Source organism: Mucor mucedo (genome assembly GCF_025094135.1).
Source record: "Mucor mucedo strain NRRL 3635 chromosome Unknown EV154scaffold_170, whole genome shotgun sequence".
NCBI classification, from domain to species: Eukaryota; Fungi; Mucoromycota; class Mucoromycetes; order Mucorales; family Mucoraceae; genus Mucor; species Mucor mucedo.
In genome coordinates this window covers 1-15,836 of record NW_026252454.1, presented here as the reverse complement: position 1 = coordinate 15,836, position 15,836 = coordinate 1, and the positions used below count along the sequence as shown (strand labels likewise).

Sequence of the window (15,836 nt, the reverse complement as noted above, 5' to 3'; positions counted from 1 at the left end):
TTATTTCAAAAAGAACTCAAATGCCGGACGTTCAATTAAATAATAGAAGTGACAGACGCGTCGCACAAAGATTCGACGCCAAAAGAGAAAGTAAGCGAGAAAAACAATTGATGAAGGCGTCTCCAAATGCAAGTAAGTACAATGCAAAGAAAAGTCGCAAGAAAGCATCAAGAAAATCCCAAGTCGCTGCTACGACATCCATCGCTTCCGTGAAGCCACGTATTACTACTCCTTCTGGTGATACCAGTGTGCTTGTCGAGATGTCACTCGTTCTCCAACAGCCAGAGAAACAATCAAGCGGTCAAGAACATGATACCAGCTTTGAAAATGAAACAGATCTATCAGTACAAGAGCAAGCTGTACTTGAATTGGAAGAGGATCAAAAACCAGAAATACTTGATGAAGAGGCATTTGACGTTAAAGAAGAAACGTTCACTGAAAAAGAAGAACTTCTGGTCAAGGCTTCAACAGATACAGTCGAAAAAGAAGAGCTTGCTGACGAGTCATCACTCATTGCAACTCCAAAAGAAGAGCTTGCCGACGAGTCATCACTCATTGAAACTCCAAAAGAAGAACTCGTCGTGGAGACAATTTCAAGCCTGGAGAACGAAGAAGACAATCACGCAGTTGACAATAAAGTCAATCAAAAGCAAGATGACGGGCTCTCAGATAAAAGCATTACTGCGCAGCAAGAAAACCCCCGATCAGATGAATCGGCTGATAATGTTCAAAAAGAGTCTCATGCTAGCAACAACGACGCCATCCAAATCAAGCAAGTGAACAAGGGATTGTCTCCTGTACAGTCGTTTGTCTTTCCAGAGACAGCTATTACAAATAGCCCTGTTGCATCCATCAAACTCACAACGGTATCCCCCACAAAAAAGAAAAATGCTATTTTGCGCCTTTTCAAAAAATCAGCTGCTCATATCATTGATAAAAACAAGCGAGTGAAGAAGGAGTTACTTCATACACAACAGCTTGTATTTCCCAAAACAGATGTTACAAACAGCTCTGTCGCATTCATCAACTCGACCAAGGAGTTTTCCACAAAAACGAGGAACATTATCTCGCGCCTTTACAAAAAATCAGTAAAAGCGTGCGATGAATTTATCAATGAACAAATTCATTTAATTGGTAAGGTCAATCGTATTGGTATCGCTTCAAACGAAAAATTAAAGTCCAAGATATCTTGGAGAAAGCTATTAAGAAAATAATTACATTCCTTGAATCATGCCATTCAAAACATATCCATAACACTCATCATAATACCCTAGCTCTTAATAAATAAATAAAATAGTTTTTTAACACCAAAAGCGACTTGTCTTTTTAGCTTTATATCACTGTTTGTATCTTTATATATGCTTTGAAAAAGTAAAAAGCTTGTGACATTGAGTAATTTTGTCATACCTTCCGGTGTAGTCGCATATATTACTTGCTATGTTCTTTATTCCTTCCTCAAAACTAGAAGACGCTCTTAATGACAAATAACGAGCTTGAGTCCTAGAATGTTACTTTTTTACCAGTTGTCTCATCCGTCACCATCTTGAACCAACTAACTACTGTCACAATGTCGGCAATGTCGATGGCAACAACTTTTTTTTTCTGCACAAATTTATACGGTAAGACAGTTGGAATACATGGTGAATCACCTCATCAAACTAGACGTTGCTCAAGAAAAGATTACTACACCTTGACAGGATTTGTAAGACATAGTTAGGAAGAAAGAAAAAGGGCGGTTGCTGAAGATGTGAGCACTTTTTTTTTTTTTCTAAATACCCCCTAACAGCCAGAATGGTCAGGGTTTGTGCTTATGGATAGTATTATATCTGGAGAGGATATATCAAATCACCATCTCGAATAATGTTTTCCTGTCAAAGGGTTAATTTATACCAATGATACTTGGCACGAACTCCGTCCAATACGCCTAAAAAAAATAGCTCGGTTACAGAGTTTGCCCAAAAAGAGATAGAGTACATAAAAAACGACGATCATTTGCGGACAAACGGATAATCATTCTCTAAATATTTTTGGGTAACGCACCAGAAAGGGTAAAATTTATCAACCGCACTGTATCCAAAGTAACACAAGCTAAATGTGTAAAAAAGAGGCAATAGAAGATTAAGAAATGTTAGCCAAGCAAAAAGAATACGATTAAACACACGAGAAAAGAGGTTAAATTGATTAAAGTTTTTCAGGTCAATTAAAAGTATTTTCATTTACATTGATGAAATATTTAAGAAATTACAAAGGAACAAGTACAAAAAGAAAATGACGACAGGCAGACATGTAACCATTTTAGGCAAGGGAAATTGCTATAAATCCATCTTTCACAACTCCTCCTTATTTTCTTCTCCCTTCTCTCTTTTCTTTCTAGACTTATTATATATAAAAAAAAAATGGTAGCTGTTCCTAAAGATAAGAAAAGTCTGAGATACATTTATATCGCAACTGTATTCGGATGCTTTGTACTCTGGATCACAGTCTATACACCGGCGTTACGCCCATCATCAGTATTAGAAGATGATTACATGACCTCATCTGAGGAAGAATATATACCAGCGTTAGAACCAAAAGTGATCAAATCGTTATGCACACCGAAAACTTTTAACCAAGGACAGTGGATCTATGATCCTATCGAGATAGAATCCCCTTTAAATCAAACCCAATTTGCAAAAGCTGCGGGATATCACTGTATGAAGAAATTCGCTCATCGTTGTTTCCGAAAAGGTGGTAATGAGGCGTTAAGGGCCAAAAAAATGTAAGCTATACTTTACTTGAAAATGCAATGTCAAGAATATTTTATTAAGATACTTTTTTTTTTTTTTTAGTATGGATTATAGGTGGCAACCAGATGCTTGTTCATTTTTAGAGATGAATGTAGAGCAATTAGCAGATCATTTTCTTCAACACCCTATATTATTTGTCGGTGATTCGATTACACAGTTACAATTCGAGAGCTTGGGTTGCTTATTAGGAAATCAGTTCCCGAATAGACATCCCCCGAAATCAACTCTAAATGGCGGTAATAACAAGATTAAAGTAAATGAACTTGCTGCCTCCGATCGAGACACATCCTCAATAGCCTATATCCGCTCGGATTACTTGATTCGTCTTGACGACTATAAAATGATTAGCCCTTTTGAAGAGGCAGGTTCTCAATTAGGTAATGGCGAGAATTACCCCTGGTACGTTTATATTTTAATTGGATAATCAAATTTAATAACTGTTGAGGCTAACTTTTTTTCCATTAGGGTTCATGCACTTGATAAATTTGATTATATTGTAATCAATACAGTAAGTATTATATGTACAAGAAAGAAATGTAAATGTATCCCAATACTCAAATGTGTTTATTTTAGGGCCCACATTGGCACCCAAATCTTCAGTGGGGACCCAACCAATCGGAAGAAGAATTATTAGCAGCGTTTAAACATGCCATGTCGGTGGTATTAGATTTCTTGAAGGGAAAGGTTAAGCCGCATCAAAAGGTTTGGATTAGATCAACACCTTATGGACATGCTACTTGCTCCCAATTTAAAGAACCTCAAGCAAATCCATTAGCACCCACAGGCAAGACAGGAGAATATGAATGGCATTTATTTAAGGCATTTGATGATATCTGGGAGGATTTATTGAGTGGTTTAGTCAAGGATGAACGATTCAACATGTTAGATATTTCCACTTTATCCAACCAAAGAGGTGATGCACATTCTAAGCCTGATGCAGACTGCCTACATACATGTATTCCAGGCCCTGTAGATACGTGGAATAAATTGTTGTATCATGAAATAATGAAGAAGTTCTCGATATAAGCGGAAGCTCAAAATAATCCCAATAAACTTTCCTTTTTAGAAGCACATAAAAGCCGTCACTCATACTCAGCCACTCTTGTCTATTTTGACATAAGTAATTTTTTTTTTTTCCTTCAAAGCTACATTTTTTTTTTATTATTCAAGCATATCCATTTTTTATTTTATTTTATTTTTTTTAAAGTAATAAAATAATATGGCAACTACCACTCTTCAGCTTTACTGGGATCTTGCTTCATTTGAGCCCAGTGTTCGACAAAATGCCGCTCAGTCCTTGATTAAAACTCTTGCCGATTTCCAAAAGAATCATGAAGAAAGTTTAGACACCAAGGACATTGCAGATACCGAAGAGAAACTCGACCTTCTTTGTGCTTCTGACGTTTCTTATGCAGTCCGTCGTTTGCTTCGTGGTCTTCCCTCTTCTAGACAAGGTGCTCGTCAAGGTTTCTCGTTGGCTTTGACCGAGGTAAGCCCTTTTTTTTTGTTGAACAAACACACTCTCCATTGCAAAGCATTCCTAACATAAACATATTTAGCTTCTTGCCATTGTCGATATTATCTCCACCAAGCTCGTACTTGACCTTTTGTTCCAATATACTGAGCGTACTGGAGCCATGAGTGGTGATGAAACCCGCGATATGTTATTTGGTCGTCTTTTCGGTTTGATGTCTGTGGTAGCCTCTGGTATGGTTGCCAGAGAGTCTACAACAACCGAAGATATTGTTCGTATTGTGGAAGGTTTACACGAAATGGCCAAGGCCAAATCCTATCTTGCCGAAGTCTGTCATCATGTTGTGATCAACATTCTTCCTTACGTAAGTAAACATTAAACTGTCAAAAAAAAAAAAAAAATGGCGAGATTCTCATAGATATGATAGTTGAAGGGTACAGAACATGAAAAGGAGGTTATTGAAAAGGTAAAGGAATTATATTTCAACGGACCTGTGACCAATGTGGATCAACTTAACTTGCTTATTGGCATTCAACAACAATTGGAAGACGTCGATTTATCTGAGCAATTAGCCAACTGGAAGAGCACCACTATTTTAGACCCTGCCAATTTGACTCACTTAGCCAACATTCTCAAGGAAATCCCTACCGAGACCCAAGAAGCTTTGGCTGACTGGAAGCCTCAACTTCATTCAGTTTGGGATCCTCTCCTTGCTGTTTATTTCGAAGAAGATCAACCCAAGGGTATTGCCTCTTTCCAAGAATTTTGGACCGTTGCTGTTGATAGTAAGTTGGAGAGAAATTACAATGCGTGTGTTTGTGTGTGTATATGTATGAGTATGTGATATTTATACATAATTTATCAAATAGACACCATGTTTGATAAGACCTCCTCCCATGGTCGTAAATTCTGGGGTTTCCAACTCGTCGAAAAAGTTTTGCGTCGTCTTTCCCCTGATCAAATGCCCTTGATCTTCACTGCTAACTTTATGAGAAGTTTCATCAACAACCTTTCCTCTGAAGATCGTTTCTTGAACAGAGCTGCTAGACAAACTGTAAGTTTACAAGAAAGTGGAAGTGTTGCCGTTTTTTTATTAATACATCTCTATTTTTTTTTTAGGCTCATGTCATTCAAAACGTAGCCGAAGAAAATAAGCAAGTTGGTTTTGCATTGATCACCCAACTTTTAGGTAAGAACGGTCACCAAAACTTTGATCGTATCACTCGTACCAAGACTGTCGAAAACTTGTTGACGACCATGGACACCGAGGGAATTAAATCTTACCTCGAATACCTTGCCGAGACTTTTGTTACTATCGAAGAGAAATCCGCTGAATCCAGTCGCGAATGGGCCTTGAACCAAATGACTTTATTAGTTACTAACGCCAAGATCCCCAAGGAAGAACAATGGGTTACTGATCTCGTACAATTTTTGATGATCCACTCCTTCTTTGATGTCAAATCTGCCGATAAGACCGCCTCTTACTTGACTGGTCTCCATAAGCCTACACCTGCTTTATCCGAGAACACCATCAAGTTCTGTCAAGAGCGTTTCCAAGCTGTACTCGTTGCTCTTTCCAAGTTACCTCCCATGCAACAAGCTTCCGTCAAGACCAAAAAGTTAAACGGTATCACCAACGATGGTGAATTATGGGCCTATAAGGTCTTTTCCATTTACCAAACCTTGCAAAAGAACAAGAAGTTGACCACCCATATCAAGCCTGCTGATAAAACCACCAAAGCTACCGAAAAGGCCATCAAGATTGTCTCTGAATTAAGAATCAAGATTAGCAAGATGGAGAAGGCTCAAGTGCATGATAGCGTCGAACGTGGTTTCGAGATTCTCTTTTTGAACATTATTCTCCATACCTTGATCAACGAAACCGAAGGTGTTGCTGTCTTGACCGAATTAACCGATTGTTATGAAAAGACTTTTGCTGCTGCCACTCCCAAGAAGGGCAAGAAGTCCAAGAAGGCTACCGAAGAAGAAGAGGAGGAACAATTAGACCCTATTGATGTTATTGTGGATATCCTCGTTTCTTTCTTGACCAACGAATCCCCTGTTCTCAAGAACCTTGCTGAACAAGTGTTTGAAATTTTCTCTCACAAGTTGACCAAGCAATCTCTCGAGATGCTCTTGAATATTTTGGCCTCCGGTGAAGATAGCAAGCAAGATGAGGAACTCTTTGGTGACGACGATGATTCAGAGGATGACGATGTTGAGATGATCGATATGGATAACATTGAAGAGGAATCTGAAGATGAGGGAGATGTGGATGAAGAGCTTCGTCAAAAGATTGAAGAGGCCATGAAGGCACAAGGTATCAATGCTGTAGATGATGCATCCGATGAAGAATTGGATGATGAGGCCATGTCCGCTTTTGATGATAAATTAGCCGAAGTGTTCAAGCAAAAGAAGATCCTCAAGGACGATAAGATTTCCATGCAACAAAACGTTGTTCATTTCAAGAACAATGTTATGGGATTGATTGTGATTTATGCTCAAAAGAACCCTACCAACCCTCTTGTTTTGAGCTTAATTGTTCCCCTTTTGAACATTATCCGTGCTACACCCAGTAAGTCTGTCACCAACCAATTTGTCGAAAAGGTGATTGCCTTCTTAAAGAACCGTCTTGCCAAGTCTGCCGAATATCCCAAGGAGCAATCCGATTACGTTTTCGAGATTCTCCAAGCCGTTCATGATTTCGCAAAGAGTTCCACCACCAAGGAGTTATCTGAAATGTGTAACCAACTCTCCCTGTACTTGCGTAAATGTATTTTAGGTGGTACCGATATCGAAGTTGCCACACCTGCAAAGACCAAAAAGGCACTTGCCAAGTTCAACAAGATCTACAGCGAATCCATCAAGTTGTACTTGACCAAGAAATCCACTCCTTTACATCCCAGTATCATTCAGCAAATGTTACAGCGTTACCCTATGAGCTCTTGGGATTTGCTCGATACTCTTGTTACATATTTGAACCGTGCTGAGTGTGCCAATATCTATAGACTTTCCATGGCATGCAAATGGGCATGTATTATTATCCAACGTACTGTTGGCAAGGTAAGACAAAGATAGTCGTAACTTGGGGGGTTGCTGTAACATGCGAAGATTAATAACACATTTATACTATTATAGAAATCCGACGTGTACAATCAAAAGTTCCTTAAATTAGTACCTCAAATTGCTTTATCTGTAAAATCCACTATCGAGTTATCCTTAAAGGATGGAGAACACGGTTTAGATTACGAAGGAATGAAGAATTATTTAAGATTTGTCACATTGATTGTTAGACTCCATAAGAAGGTAGCACCAGAGACAGTAGATGTAAGTAGTTTTATGATCATAATTTCTATAAAAGTCTATATCTTACTAATTTATATCTTTTTTTTTTTTTAGCTGAGCAAGGTGTGGGATACTACGTTGATTTTATCTGTTGTAAATAACGAACAATTTGCAAAGCCTGCTATCTCTACATCGTGTAAATCTTTGCAACAACTTTGGGCCTAAATTCTTAGTCCCTCCCTCTCTTTCTCTCACACACGCACACCCACTCTTTTCACCTAAAGTATACATATAATAAAAGCTTTACATAAAAATGCATAATATTTCTTATATCCCATTGTACTACAACTTGTCTTTTTTATTATATATAATCTGGTTAATTAATGCGGAAATACACATAGTACAACGTAATGCAATCCAAGGTTAATTAGCAGCAAAAGGCAATATAACTATATATTTCTCCTATCAATGATACTCTTTTTTTTTTTTATTATTATTAAGGATGTAGGTATCCCTTTTATAAATATCGTTGTTTATGAAGTGTTCACGTAATAAAAAAAGAAAAGAAGATGGGTTTTACTTCTTTTTAGCCGACTCCGGGGAAGAGGAACATTTTTCTTCTATCAGAGAAAGCTTGAAATACTGCGTTGTGTGCAAACAATGTATTGTCAAATTAGCAAATCAATTTGTGACATGAATCAAGATGTATCCGTTTTTATTTTTATGGCAAAATCAAAGCATTGTATTGGCTACAGAATGGACATCACTGGGTTTCAAAAGAGATGGGGGGAAAATTAATTTGAAGCTAAACAAAGTAAAATTTGTTTTTTTTTTTATTTTATATTCTTTTTTTCATTTTAAACCAAAATAAAAACATCATGGTTCCTCATGCCACAAGTCGATTATCAGAAGACTCGGATATACTGAGGTTATTAGACGAAACAAAAGATAGACAACACAAAGAGGAAGGATCTTCAAGTGCTTTATTCGGAGAAGAATTAGATATCAAACCCGAAATTGATACGGGTCAAGTCTCTGAAGCCTATTTTTCTTTTAAAAAGTTGTGGAAATATATGGGTCCAGGTAAAGAGAAAAGGATAGTTTAACTGATTTAAAGTGAAAAATTAACTTTTTTTCTTGTCGTAATAGGTTGGTTAATGTAAGGGCAACTTTTAATTTTTGTTAGTGAGGAAGAACCGCATAGATTAATCTTTTAAATTTTAGGTCAATTGCATATCTGGACCCGGGTAATCTCGAATCAGATTTACAAACAGGTGCAGTTGCAGGAACGAAACTACTTTGGTTGTTATTATGGGCACATGTGATTGGTAACTACCAAATATACATCATTTATTTATTTCCTGCTCAACACACATATTCTAGGTCTTATCTTTCAATTACTATCTGCTAGATTAGGCACAATTACAGGAAAACATCTTGCACAACTCATTCGACAAAATTACTCCACACGACTTACGTTGGTCCTATGGGCCTTTGCTCAAATCGCGATTATTGGCGCCGATATTTTAGAAATTGTCGGTACTGCCGTCGCACTACACATTCTGCTCCGACTTCCGTTATGGGCTGGTGTCTTGATGACTGCCACTGACACATTTACATTTATGATGATTCAAAGGTATGGTATACGACGTTTGGAGGCGTTTTTTATGGTCCTCATCACGATGATGGCTGTCTGTTTCTGGGTCGAATTAGTCAAATCACAACCCAACGTCAAGGAAATTTTGGAAGGTGTGCTGATACCCAACATCCCCAAAAATGCCGAATTTCAAGCCGTCGCCATGTTGGGTGCCATTGTTATGCCACACAATATGTTTTTACACAGTGCACTTGTCATGTCCCGTGATTTGGGAACACAGCCTTCCATTCGCAAGTTAAAGGAAGCTAACTTTTATTTTGCTATCGAGTCAGGTCTAGCGCTTAGTGTGTCCTTTTTTGTGAATCTAGCTATTGTTGTTGTCTTTGCCAAAGGTAATTAAACAGCGCCATATTCAAAGTAGAGAAGGGAATAAGAGAGAGAGAGAGTGAGAGAAATAAGAAGGCTAACAATCTATCTAGTGTTTTATAAGCCTGATCAAATTGGAACAATGAAATTGCCTGGATTAGATGATGCAGATATTGGATTAAGCGGTACATTGGGATCTGCCGCCAAATATTTATGGGCTGCCGGTTTGCTTGCAGGTAAATAAATAGAAATTAAAAAAACAGTGAAAGGATAATGGAATTAACAACAGCAAATAGCTGGTCAGAGTTCCACCATGACGGGCACTTTAGCGGGTCAGTTTGTAACGGAAGGATTCTTTGGTAATATTTTCAAAAAAGATTGGCATCGTGTAGCCGCAACCCGTAGTATTTCATTAATACCCGGTATGTTGGTTGCCATATTTGCTGTCGATCATTTCGATACTATGGGTGAATTACTCAACGTGTTACAAAGGTAAATTATACAGGTTTTTTTTTAAAAAAAAAAAAAGGAATGGAATAAATTATTTACTTTTTGTTTGTGTTGTAATTGTGTACATTAGTGTTTGTTTACCAACCGTGTTAATTCCAATTATCAAATTGTCTACCTCGTCCACTATCTTATCCAAGGAATTCATACCAAGTAAAATATTACAGTTTATTTGTTGGGTCTTAATCCTTGTGGTGATTTCGTTCGATATCTTTTTGTTTGTCAAGCATGCCACGAGTCTCCTCACAGCCATTCTGATTGGTGTCACTGGCACAATCTATATGCTCTTTCTGATTTATTTGGTCTGGAAACCGCTACAAACTAATCAACCATTGAATTCTACGCAAGATGGTTGGATGAGTTTACCACAACACGATGATGATTCAGAAGAAACTTCTGAACAAGAAACCTACGCTCTCTAAAGAAGAGCATATTTATTATTTCCCCTTCCTCCTCACTCACTCACTCACTCACTCACTCACACCACTTTGTTCATAATTGCATTTTTACTATACACATTTATTAAAAAAAAATTTAATTGATAAATGGATGTATGAATACGATCTCCATCCAACATGGTAAAAAATAATCGTGATTCATGATTCTCCATAGACACGAATTGAATTTGATTTCCTCGAAGTGCTTGTACTAGTTCCGACTTTATATTTTACAAGATATGAGTTTTAGTTTTTCTGGTTTTAATGCATACAAAACATTCTTCCTTACCGTTTCCATATGTCGTACTTCGATTACAGAAGATGAAAATGCGATGAGATACGGGTACATTACCGCGACGTGATGAATGGGCGACTCAAATTTGATCCTCACTAAACGATCCACCTCACGCTTCTCCCACAAGGACACGGCATACGCATATTGCGAATCACACACGATACCTGTCTTCAAAAGTGCCACCATACCCACATTGACTCCACGAAAGACGATTTGTGTTTCCGGCATATCAATCTCAATACGTTCAATACCAAACCGATGCGATCTTACGAACACGGAATCTCCAGTCACCTGCAGTGTGGTTGGATCCTTGATAGATACTTTATGCTCCGTAATATATTTTTTGAACCAATGTTTGCCTAGCCTTGATGAAGGGACAATGATCACAAGCCAAGTTGTATGCAGTCGTTTAGTCAAGTATACAATGACATCCTGGTTTCGAATGCGTCCAACTGTAAAACATGTGACGGAGGTTCGTTTCACGACACACCAGTCTTGCCACGCGTTTAAACGGTAGGCGATCAAATTTCGTTTTTGACGGTTGAGTACGAGCAGTTTATTACGCAATGTACATAACTGATACACATCTACATTGGGTAACACCAGATCAAAGGGTCCTTCCTCTTGTCCCATCCAGACACCACTCTGCGTACCAAACACCACCATACTTTTCCCTAAATGAACTATGTTTATAATAAACGGTTTTCTTTAAGCTCATGTAATAAAAAAAACAATAAAACCGTGTAGACTAAACGCTTACCAAATGTATGAGCACATTTTATTTTGCCCATCTGTGCCAATGTAGGACATCGTTGGATATCAAACACACGACTACTGGTCGAATCACAAATGACTTGTCCAATCACATTTTTCCAAATTAAACGATCCGACCTTGACAAGAACTCTAGCTTGTACACATTTTCCGGAAAAGCCATATGACTAATGCGTACCGTCCGTTGTGTGGTAGCTCGATGATTGTACATAAAGGCTGCTGGAGCAGAATCGCGTCTTGTCAACGAAACCGATTTCATCATCCTTTTTATCCGACTTCGACTCTTGTCTTCGGGTTCGGACACTGTGCTCTTTTGTCGTCGTAAACTCTGGAATAAATGCAAGGGTGTGGAAACCATGGATGTTGAGGCAAATGAAAGTCGTCGTATCATGGATGCGTTTAATGTTTGATGATCGAGCGACAGCAACTGTAGCGGGATGGACGTTACCACGTGATACTCTGTACGGCCACTGATCACCCGAGGATGGGTCAAGACCAAAGCATGCGAGAACAAAAAGACGTGGCAGAGTGAAGGCAGTAATGGATGAGAAGATCTTGCGAGCCATAAAGCTTCTTCTCGTATTAGACTGCTTCCGTCGGGTATTTCGTACAAGGAGGACTCGTGTTGTCCCAGTGTGGTACAATAAATGGAGGTTGATAATTCTTCAAACCTGAATTCTTCCGGTGATAGATTAGCACAAGTATTCATGCGACACAGTGTATCATGCAAAATAGCCAGGGAGGCCTTGAGGGATAGTTGATCGGCATCATCCACAGTGTTCTTCAAGATGGCTTGTATCATTAACTTGAATTTACCCATCCATAGTGTAGGAGAGGACAGATAATGTCGAAGTCCTAACCGTCGCGTGGATTTGAGAGCATTTTGTGTGACAACGAATTTAGCAAACAACGGGTTATACTTTTGTTCAAGGGACATGCAATAGATAGCCTTGATGTGATTGGAAGCGTATAAAATATACGGTTCAATCAAGAGCGTGACATGTTGGAGAATGATGGTGCCAACACGACCCACAATAAAATACCCCGAATGTCGAAACTGATGTGAAAAAGAGTTGTGAAGATGAAGGATATCCAGATAATTTCCAAACACATTATTATAAAAGCGTTGACGTTTAGAAATAGGTATTGTGTCTGATTCTAATAACGGCACGGCATAGATGGAGTGAAGTAACTGGAGATCTTGTCGGTAATGACTTTCCGTCATTAAAAGTTCGGCTATACCAGCCTGTCGTTTCAGCTCTTTTCGATCTGTACATAGGCGAATATGATGTGGTATACTTTCGATCCAATCTTTTGTGGTATCCTGTGAACAAGAGGAGTAAGAGAATGAAAACATGATCTATACAAGAATAAGCTGTTACCTGTTCATGGGCGTTGGTGAGATGCAGGAGGCCGGAAATACGCTTGTTTGGACAAAGAGGCGAATAACATGTTTGGTTTATTTGACACGAGGGAGAGTAGCACTTTGTGAGTGGTGTGAAAATTCCAGTTATCTTTTCATGATCGTGTATTGTAAAACTGGTTGTGTCTCTTTTAAGAAACTTGTGTTGTATGAAACAATCTAATAATTGTACATGAATGGTGTCATCGTATTCATAAAGAAGATATCCAATCGCATCCTATAAACGTACCAATGTTATTTGTTGTTTATCTAAATAGGTAAGTCTGTACTAAAAAAAAAAAAAAAAAAAAAAAAAATGTTACCAGTGCTTGCTGTTTTGTCAGATTGTAATAGCTGGCTGTGGCAATAAAGAGTCGAGATAAATTGGAGATGGAGCTTGAAGGTTTGATAAATGACTTTTCGGCATTACAATTAGGCTCGGTATTACAATGATGCCAACGAGAGTTCGTGTCCTAATAAATCGTGTGAGATTTTTTTATGTTTGCCGTAATGTGCATATCACTTACTATCTGATAAGTCATCATTTAACAGGTCAAAACAAGGAAGAAGAAGAAGAAACAGTAAAAAAAAAAAAAAGAGAATAAAAAGAAAATAACAATTAAAAATAATAAAAAAAAGCAAGTATTATAATGATGTGTATTGTGTACACCCGTATCATGTGGGGTGATCACAAAAATGATATCAGAGCTTAAAAAAAGAAACTATTTTTATTTTATTTTTACAGTGGTAATAAATGACAGCCCAAGGTTCCTCTGCCTCCCCAGCCTGATTTTGGAGTAACCGTAATATTCAAGATCTCTCCATCTCTTAACAAGGAGACGGGCACTGGTATATTTTCACTCTGACCTATCAATGCATTCAAAGCCAACAAGTTCTGGTGATTCTTTTCATCAATATGGCCAAACTTGCAAATACGATCATTCCGACGAAGTCCAGCGGAATATGCTGGCGAATCCGGAGCCACTGCATTGACGATTGCAAAGGCAACCGGTGTTGTTTCGATTGTATCTTCCTCTGATAGATGAGTTACATCATTGGCTGCTCCCCCTGTGGTTGCTGATCCTGCTCGCTTAGCTTGATGGATTTCATGCAAGATACGTTCAATATCTGCCATCACTGCCTTATGATCGTTACGAAGACGAATAACTTGATTACGATCGATGCGGACTGAATGTACATCTATTTCTGCTCGAGGGAATCCGGAGCTGTCCACTAACGGTTCCTGCATACCAACACCTGTTTCTGCTAATCGAGCGTCAATGTCGCTCAAGTCTGCTTCAATCTTGTCCTTTTTAGCAATCAAGTCTTTGGCTTGACTCATTAAGCTATCGAAATCAACGGGCGGCATAAGTCCCATAATGTGTGTTTATTTTAAAAAAACTTAAAAAAGAGGGAAGATTACGCGTTATGAAATTTCCGACTACGCACCAGAAAAAAAAATCTATACACACACAAACCGATAAACAGGGAATTATAATTCTTTCCGAATTAATACACAAAAGCTAAATCATTGAAAAATGTCGGGAATATTTCATACAACTATATAAAAACTCGATCATTTTTTTCTCTCTACTGATACATTTTTATTCTTGATTTCTACCATTTTTTAGACTTTTTTATTATAATTTAAATGAAATCATTCACTGCTCTCGCTATTACAGCCGCTTTAGCTTGTGTTGCTTGTAAGTGATTTTTCTGCATTAATCTTTCCCTTTTTTTTCTCTCCGACTCACTCATATATTTATTGTAGCTGCAAAGCCTTATGAAGAAGGACCTGACTATGGACATGGTGGTGGTCAACATGGTGGTTTCCACCCTCCTCCTCCTCCTGGTCCTCCTCGTCCCGTCTTCTCTCTTAGACCTGGTATGCAGATCGAAAACAAGCCTCCTGTTGTCGTAGTTACCACCGTTACCCGTACCAAGAGTTGGGGCGGCTTTGAGCCCACCGTAAGTCCTCTCTCTCTCTCATATTTTTTTTTATACTTGCAAATACTAAAACTCTCCTTCTTCTAAAAGGGTAAGCCTCACTGGAACCATCATGATGATCAAGATGACTTTGATGACTATCCTCATAAGAAGTATGGAAAGTATAGCCACGATGATAAAGACTTTGGAGATGATAAATTTGGCGGTGGACATGGTGGACAAGGTGGTGGACACGGTGGTGGATATGGTGGTGGAAGCCACGGTAAGGAACATGGTGGATATGGTGGTGGTGGAAGCCACGGTGATAGCCATGGTAGCGGTAGCCATGGTGGCAAGTATGGAAAGGACATCCATGCCGATAGTCTCTCTTCTGATGCCGATGCCAGTGTAGAAGCTGATGTTGCTGGTGCTGATGTTGACGCTGGTGCTGCTGCTGATGTTGTCGCTGATATCAATGCTGCCAGTGTTGATATTGACTCTGCCTCTATTGATGAGAACATTGCTGCTGCACAAGCTTCTTCTGTTGTTGTCACTTCTAGCACAGTTGTTGCCAGTTCATCTGCAGCCAAAACATCTCAACTTGCTTCCAAGGTCAGTAGTGCAGTCCACTCTGCCTCTGCCTCTGCAAAGGCTTCTGCCAGTGCCGGTGAGAACCTTCGTGTTGGTGGCGTCTTTGTTGGTGCTGCTGCTGGTATTGCTGCTTATTTACTTCTCTAGATATTCCCCCCAAATTATCTCTCCTAGCAAACAAAAAAAAATAGATGCCTAACCACACACAAATTAGACTTTCCCCAAAAAACCGTTAATATTTGCATCTATTTTGTACTAAATGACTCCCTCCCGCCCTCAAAAAAAATTTCCCTATTATATTTTCCATCAAAATTTCATTTATTAAAGCAAACTACTATTACAAGACTTTAAAGTTTAAAATACATCCATCAATGCATTTTCTACACTTTATTTTTTAA

At 38.6% G+C, this 15,836-nt stretch overlaps 5 protein-coding genes across 5 annotated transcripts; 3 read left to right on the top strand and 2 right to left on the bottom strand.

Moving 5' to 3' along the window:
- Positions 1-2,871: 2,871 nt before the first annotated feature.
- EV154DRAFT_540506 (DNA polymerase phi-domain-containing protein) lies at positions 2,872-7,770 on the top strand (the record flags this gene model as incomplete). The annotated part of the gene is made up of 12 exons (XM_051604419.1): positions 2,872-3,185; positions 3,252-3,294; positions 3,360-3,699; positions 3,751-3,755; positions 4,027-4,275; positions 4,346-4,624; positions 4,688-5,045; positions 5,130-5,314; positions 5,380-5,422; positions 5,450-7,323; positions 7,399-7,587; positions 7,660-7,770. 12 exons carry the CDS (start codon positions 2,872-2,874, stop codon positions 7,768-7,770), a joined length of 3,990 nt encoding a protein of 1,329 aa, XP_051451808.1.
- Positions 7,771-8,785: 1,015 nt separating this feature from the next.
- On the top strand, positions 8,786-10,179 carry EV154DRAFT_396465 (NRAMP family; the record flags this gene model as incomplete). The annotated part of the gene is made up of 5 exons (XM_051595192.1): positions 8,786-8,873; positions 8,929-9,534; positions 9,622-9,744; positions 9,805-10,000; positions 10,089-10,179. Coding segments are annotated over 5 exons (1,104 nt in total), but the record flags the coding sequence as incomplete, so codon positions are not given.
- A 286-nt stretch (positions 10,180-10,465) lies between these two features.
- On the bottom strand, positions 10,466-13,517 carry EV154DRAFT_92195 (uncharacterized protein). The gene is made up of 6 exons (XM_051607842.1): positions 13,449-13,517; positions 13,245-13,394; positions 12,902-13,159; positions 11,508-12,843; positions 10,742-11,430; positions 10,466-10,673 (listed from the first exon to the last, which is right to left on the bottom strand). The coding sequence occupies exons 1-6, from the start codon at positions 13,464-13,466 to the stop codon at positions 10,494-10,496; spliced, it is 2,631 nt and encodes an 876-aa protein (XP_051451806.1). The 5' UTR covers positions 13,467-13,517; the 3' UTR covers positions 10,466-10,493.
- A 61-nt stretch (positions 13,518-13,578) lies between these two features.
- On the bottom strand, positions 13,579-14,460 carry EV154DRAFT_527754 (uncharacterized protein). Its single transcript, XM_051603510.1, has one exon. The coding sequence runs from the start codon at positions 14,297-14,299 to the stop codon at positions 13,661-13,663; it is 639 nt and encodes a 212-aa protein (XP_051451805.1). The 5' UTR covers positions 14,300-14,460; the 3' UTR covers positions 13,579-13,660.
- Positions 14,461-14,552: 92 nt separating this feature from the next.
- EV154DRAFT_607078 (uncharacterized protein) lies at positions 14,553-15,770 on the top strand. The gene is made up of 3 exons (XM_051607586.1): positions 14,553-14,624; positions 14,693-14,889; positions 14,959-15,770. The coding sequence occupies exons 1-3, from the start codon at positions 14,573-14,575 to the stop codon at positions 15,583-15,585; spliced, it is 876 nt and encodes a 291-aa protein (XP_051451804.1). The 5' UTR covers positions 14,553-14,572; the 3' UTR covers positions 15,586-15,770.
- Positions 15,771-15,836: the final 66 nt, after the last annotated feature.